Source organism: Cebus imitator, unplaced genomic scaffold (assembly GCF_001604975.1).
Source record: "Cebus imitator isolate Cc_AM_T3 unplaced genomic scaffold, Cebus_imitator-1.0 Scaffold539, whole genome shotgun sequence".
In the NCBI taxonomy this organism is placed as follows: domain Eukaryota; kingdom Metazoa; phylum Chordata; class Mammalia; order Primates; family Cebidae; genus Cebus; species Cebus imitator.
In genome coordinates, this window is record NW_016107854.1 from 918,744 (window position 1) to 925,954 (window position 7,211).

Below are 7,211 nucleotides of genomic sequence, written 5' to 3' on the forward strand. Positions count from 1 at the left end.
CATTGCAGCACTATTCACAATAGCAAAGACATGAAACCAACTCAGGTGCCCATCAATGGTGGATTAGATAAAGAAAATGTCATGCATGTATACCATGGAATACTGCACAGCCATTACAAAGAATGAAATCATATTCTTTACTGCAACATGGATGCAGCTGAAGGTCATTATCATAAGCAAATAATGCAGAAACAGAAAACCAAACACCACCTGTTCTCACTTATAGCTAAACACTGAGTACACATGGACATAAAGATGGGAACAATAGATGCCACAGAATACAAGAGCAAGGAGGGAGGGAGGGATGAAAGGGTTGAAAAACTACCTATTGGGTACTGTGCTCACTTCCCGGGTGACGAGATCAGCCATACTCCAAACCCCAGCATCACACAATATACCTTTGCAACAAACCTGCATGTGTACCTCCAGAATCTAAAATAAAAGTTGAAAAAGAAAAAAAGCTTCCATACCATGCAACTTCTGCCGGGCTCTGCACCTGTAAAACCTGATGCTGTGCACCCTGCCCCTCTCCCAGTTGTCCTCTGTCCCACAGCAAAACCTTGTATGAATGGCCCTTTATTCAAAGGGTCTCCTCAAGTACACGGATAAAGGGGAACTAAATCACATCCAGAACCTTAGCTGCAATGGAGTTTGCAAAATGTCATTTTTAATCTTTCCAGACTGTGTGAGAGAAAGAGGTTGGAGTGAATATTGAACAAGAAAATGTACATATCTACTATGCTGACATTTTATATTTGATGTTGGGAGCCTCAGCTGCATTAGCCAATACTAATTTTCATTGTTGTTTAATCGTTGTTTTAAACTGAAAAAAATCTCTTTCTTTTTGTCAGGTGTTTCAATACTTTATCAGCAGAGTGCGTCAGAAGCTGCACATTGTTCTCTGCATGAGCCCGGTTGGGGAGGCCTTTCGGTCCCGATGCAGGATGTTTCCATCTCTTGTGAACTGCTGCACCATTGACTGGTTTGTGCAGGTTGGTGACATCCCAGGATATCTCTCTGAGAAGTTGGACTTGCATGACTTTAAAGGGGTAACACATTGTCCAAGAGTAACTCATGGGTACTTGTATTTGTATTAGCTTTAAAGCCTACTAGGAATTTATTCACATAGGGAATGACCACGGCAATCATAGAACAAAGACAAAACAAAATTTGTAAAGGAAGAGAAGACCACTGAAGTTAGCAATGTGGCAATTATCTGTTGACAAGGTTTATTTCAATGGATGGTGGGGGAAAGGGTTCAAGAGAGAAGAGGGAAGAGAAATCTGAGTTATGATTATAGGCAACACGTTCGAGTTTTGCCCCAAAAGAAAGCAGAGAGATGGGGTAAGAGCTAGGGGATATGTGAGGTTAAGAGGGAAGTATTTTTAAATGTGAAACACAAGTAGCATGCACGTATGCTGACGTAAATGACCCAGAAAAGATAAATATATTGATGATGCAGCATACCAAGTTAAGCACTGTGGGACCAGTATCCTTGAGTAAGCAAGAAGGGATGAGATCAAGTCATCAGTGATGGTGCTGACCTGGTCAGGGACCATCCACAGCCTACTCCTGAGTAACAAGTGGGTAAGCAGAATATATGAGCACAGAGGCAGGCAGGTGGGAAGATATGGAGGTAAGAGCTCATTGAAGTTCTGTTTGCATTGCTGTTATTTTTTAGTAATACGAGTAGCAAGGTCATCAGCTGAGAGTGAAGAAGAAAGACTGTCAGCAGTCTGAAGAAGTAGAATCAGGTGTGAAATTCTGAGGAGAGCACAAAACTGATGTATTAGGAAATGTAGAAGCATTTCTGGGCTGCACTAAGAGCTAATTATCTTAAATTTAAAGTGATACTAATCAGCAAGGTTGTGTGTTTTTCTCCAGCCATGCTCAGCTGCACAGTTGTAGGCATAGAGTAAAAGACTTGCATTTGACCCATGTTCAGGTGAGTTCAAAGAAGCAAGAGAGGAGTAAAGGAGTTGAGGTGTGCAGGACCATAATTATAATGCTGGACATGAGGTCCCAACTATGTAACAAACAGAATGAGGACATAAAGTCCCTGTAGCATATGTGATTTATTTAGGGAATTCTAGAGACACCCAATCATTAATTCATTCAGTCAACAAATATGTATTGAACAACTTCTGTGTGCATGGTACTGTGGAGACATACTGATCAGCAAATACAGACCCAGGCACCCCTCAAATGGACAGAGCCATTCAGTTCGTTAAGCACCGTAGACATGCGTATGCGTTAGCTAGGTGAAGAGGGGACTGGGCAAGGAGGAGTTCATGAGAAATATGTTTTTCTTTTTCTTTTTCTTTTTTTTTTGAGACAGTCTTGCTCTGTCTCCAGGTGCCAGGCTGGAGTGCAGTGGCTCAATCTTGGCTTACTGCAACCTCTGCCTCCCGGATTCAAGCAATTCTCCTGTCTCAGCCTCCTGAGTAGCTAGGACTACAGGTGCGTGCCACCACACCCAGCTAATGTTTGTATTTTTAGTAGAGATGGTGTTTCACCATGTTGGCCAGGATGGTCTCGATCTCTTGACCTCATGATCCACCCGCCTCAGCCTCCCAAAGTGCTCAGATTACAGGTGTGAGCCACCACAAGCAGCCCTAGAAATATGTTTTTCTTAGTATTAAACTGTATGTTATCGAAATGACACAACGGATTTTCTAGATTTTTTTCTTTATTTACAGTGGCCCAGAGAAGCACTTCTTTCTGTGTCAAAGACATTTTTCTCACAAGTCGATGCTGGAAGTGAAGAACGGAAAGAAAAGCTTTCCTTGATGTGCGTGAACGTTCACTTGAGTGTCTCCAGCATGGCAGAGCGCTATTACAATGAACTGCGCAGGCGGTACTACACAACACCCACCTCCTACCTGGAGCTTATCAATCTTTACCTGTCTATGCTGTCTGAAAAAAAGAGGCAGATCATTTCAGTAAGTTCAATATTGTCCATGAGTATGTTGTTTTGCTTGAACTCAAAACTTCTGAGAATGCGTGGAAACTCTTTGCACTGTCTTACCTGTCAGAGCCCTGTGTTAGCCCATTATCACACTGCTTATAAAGAAATATCTGAGATTGAGTAATTCATAAGAAAAGAGATGTAATTAACTCATGGTTCTGCAGGCTGTACAGGAAGCATAATGCTGGCATCTGCTCAGCTTTGGAGGAGGCCTCAGGAAACTTTCAATCATGGCAGAAGGCAAAGAGGAAACAGGCACATCTTATGTGGCAAGAGCAGGAACAAGAGAGAGAGGGGGGTGGTGCCACAAACTTTTAAACAACCTGATCTCACAAGAACTCACCATCACAATGACAGCACCAAGTGGGGGATGGCATTAAACCATGAGAAATTGCCCCCATGATCCAATTACCTCCCACCAGGCCCCACCTCCAGCATTGGGGATTACATTTCAACATGAGATTTGGGTGGGGATCCAAACCATATAAAGCCCTCTCCATCCTGACATGTGTCCCTGACAACCTAAAATATGACCCAAAAATGTTTCCTGCTCTTGGTGTTAGGGCCTTCTCCTTTCTCAATAATTATATTTTCCTTCTTTCATTTATGCAAGTATCCTTGACTCAGTAGAATGATATGGGCATCACAAGACCATCAAAGTTATGTGGTGAGCTAGTCATCTCTGTGGTGTTTAATACAGAGGTAAACATTTTTGTTAAGCAACAAAGCTAGTGTTAAAGAACATGTGTTAAAGAACATGTGTCAGTGGTTCTGACTAAGAGCAAGGGCTGGGTTATCAGCCAGACTATATACAGCCTATGTTCTGTCTCTAGGTGTGCAACTTTGAGCACATTAGTAACTTCTCTAAGCCTTAGTAGAAAATAAAGCTAAAAAAAAAATCTATATCTACCTCTTGGATTGTTGTGGAATTTAAGAGACTGTTAGTGAATTCCTGGAACTATGACCTGACACATATAAAATGTTCAGAAAATAGAAACTGCCATCATCATCATCATCATCAGGATATTAACATGACCTACAATTTACTACATTTTAAACACACTAAAAAGGGAAGCACAATGTAGATATTTAAATTTTTTCAGAGGATATTTACCTGATAAAATGCTTGCTTCATGAAATAACTTAACTGATATTTTCTAAATCTGCCCATTTGAGCCAAGCTTTCTGACTCCCCTTCAAAAAACAGTTCTTTGGGGGTTGGATCCAAGATGACCGAATAGGAACAGCTCTGGAGTGCAGTTCCCAGGGAGAATGCAGAGGGTGAGTGATCACTGCATCTCCAAACAATTTTTTACTGCCCACAGATCAGGAGATTCCCAGGCAGAAAAGCACCACAGGTCTCCAGCATGGCTGTTGCAGCTGGCACAGCAGGTCTCCACAAAAAAACTCACACAACTCTGGGCAATCTTTTCAACTAGCACCTGGAATTCTTTGGAAACAGTCACCCATTCAACTGAAAAAAAGGGGGCTGAATCAGGGAGCCAGGTGATGTGGCACAGCGAGTCAAAGACTAGCAATCTGAAATGCTCTGGATTGAAAGTTTCACAGCAAGCACAGCTGGACCTGAGGTGGTCCAGCTCTGTGGAGGGAAGGGCATCCACCATAACCAAGGCAGTCCACCATTACTGAGGCAGTCTACCATTACTGAGGTAGACTGCCATTACCGAGGCAGTTCTAACTATACCTCTATAGTTAGAACTATAAAACCACAGGGAAGTACACACAGCAGCTGGGCAGAGCCCATGGGAGCTCAGCAATGCCTCTGCTGGCAGACTGTGACTAGGCTATCTCCTCACTGTGCAGGGCATCTCTGAAAAAAGGCAGCAGCACATCAGGAACTTATAAATAAAGCTCCACCTTCCCAGAACAGAGAACCTGAGAAAAAAAGGCAGTTGAGTTCTACTGCAGCAGACTTAAATGTACCTTCCAGCAATTCTGAATGGAACAATGGAGCTCACCGCCCAGCACATGAGCTCCTATATGGGACAGACTGTCTCCTCAAGCAATTCCCCGACCCCCGTATATCCAAAGAGACACCTCATAAAGGAGATCTCAGGCTGACATCTGGCGGGTGTCCTTCTGGGACAAAGATAGCACAAGAAGAAACTGGCAGCAACCCTTACTATTCTGCAACCACTGCAGGTGATCCCCAAACAAGCAAGGTCTAGAATGGACCTCCAACAGAGGGGCCGGACTGTTAGAAGGAAAACTAAAAAACAGAAAGAAAGAAATAATTTCATCATCAACAAAAAGGACCTCCACTCAGAGACCCCAACCGAAAGTCACCAACTACAAAGACCACAGGTAGATAAATTACAAAGATAGAAAGAAACCAGCACAAAAAGGATGAAAACACCCAAAACCAGAATGTCTCTCCTCCTCCAAGGGATAACAACTCCTCACCAGCAAAGGAACAAGGCTGGATACAGAATTAGTCTGATGTATTGACAGAAACAGGCTTCAGAAAGTGGGTAATAACAGACTTCTCTGAGCCAAAAAAAAACAAAAAACAAACAAAAAAAAAACGTGTTTTAACCCAATGCAAAGAAACTAAGAACCCTGAAAAAAGGTTTGACAAAATGCTAATGAGAATAAACAGCTTAGAGAAGAATATAAATGAATTGATGGAGCTGGAAAACACAACACAGGAACTTCACAAAGCATACACAAGTTTCAATAGCCAAATTGACCAAGCAAAAGAAAGGATATCAGAGATTGAAGATCAACTCAACAAAATAAAGCAAGAAGGCAAGTATAGAGAAAAAAGAGTGAAAAGAAATGAACAAATCCTCCAAGAAATATGGGATTATGTGAAAAGACGTAATCTACGTTTGATAGGTGTATCTGAATGTGATGGAGAGAATGAATCCAAGCTGGAAAACACTCTTCAGGATTTTATCAGGAGAACTTCCACAACCCGGCAAGCCAGGCCAATATTCAAGTCCAGGAAATACAGAGAACACCACAGAGATATTCTTCAAAAGAGGAACCTCAACGCACATAATCATCAGATTCACCAGAGTTTAAATGAAGGGAAAAATGCTAAGTGTAGGCAGAGAGAAAGGTCAGGTTACCCACAAAGGGAAGCCCATTAGACTTACAGCATATCTCTCAGCAGAAACCTACAGGCCAGAAGAGAGTAGGGGCCAATATTCAACATCCTTTAAAAAAAGAACTTTCAACCTAGAATTTCATATCCAGCCAAACTAAGCTTCATATGTGAAGGAGAAATAAAATCCTTTACAAACAAGCAATTGCTCAGAGATTTCATCACCACCGGGCCTGCCTTACAAGAGCTCCTGAAAGAAGCACTAAACATAGAAAGGAACAACCAGTACCAGCCACCCCAAAAATGTACCAAATAGTAAAGAGCATTGACACAATGAAGAAACTGCATCAACTAATGGGCAAACCAGCCAGCTAGGACCAAAATAGCAGGATCAAATTCACACATAACAATATTAACCTTAAATGTAAATGGGCTAAATGCCCCGATCAAAAGACACAGACTGGCAAATTGGATAAAAAGTCAAAACCCATCAGTGTGCCGTATCCAGGAAACCCATCTCATGTGCAAGGATACGCATAGGCTCAAAATAAAGGGATGGAGGAAGACTTACCAGGCAAATGGAGAGCAAAAAAAAGCAGGAGTTGCAATCCTAGTCTCTGATAAAATAGACTTTAAACCAACAAAGATCAAAAGAGACAAAAGGGCATTCTTTTTTTCTTTTTTTCTTTTTATTTTTTTTTTGAGATGGAGTTTCGCTCTTGTTACCCAGGCTGGAGTGCAATGGCGCAATCTCGGCTAACCGCAACCTCCGCCTCCTGTGTTCAAGCAATTCTCCTGCCTCAGCCTCCTGAGTAGCTGGGACTACAGGCGCACACCACCAAAAAGGGCATTCTTTAATGGTAAAAGGATCAATACAACAAGAAGACCTAACAATCCAAAATATATATGCACCTAATACAGAAGCACCCAGATACATAAAGCAAGTTCTTAACAACCTACAAAGACACTTAGACTCCCACACAATAATAGTGGGAGACTTTACCACTCCACTGTCAATATTAGAAAGCTCAATGAGGCAGAAAATTAACAAATAGACCAATAAGAAGGGCTGAAGTTGAGGCAGCAATTAATAGTCTACCAACCAAAAAAAGCCCAGGTCCAGATGGCTTCACAGCCGAATTCTACCAGACATACAAAGAGGAGGTGGTACCA

The 7,211-nt window shown here is 42.0% G+C and overlaps 1 protein-coding gene across 1 annotated transcript in view; it reads left to right on the top strand.

Annotated features, from left to right (window-relative positions):
• The window catches only part of DNAH6 (dynein axonemal heavy chain 6), a 303,318-nt gene that overhangs the window by 182,024 nt on the left and 114,083 nt on the right, over nucleotides 1–7,211 (top strand). Inside the window, exons 48-49 of the mRNA XM_037733599.1 lie at nucleotides 852–992; nucleotides 2,700–2,942. Of these exons, the coding sequence (XP_037589527.1) occupies nucleotides 852–992; nucleotides 2,700–2,942 (384 nt within the window). The remainder of the gene's footprint in view (nucleotides 1–851; nucleotides 993–2,699; nucleotides 2,943–7,211) is intronic.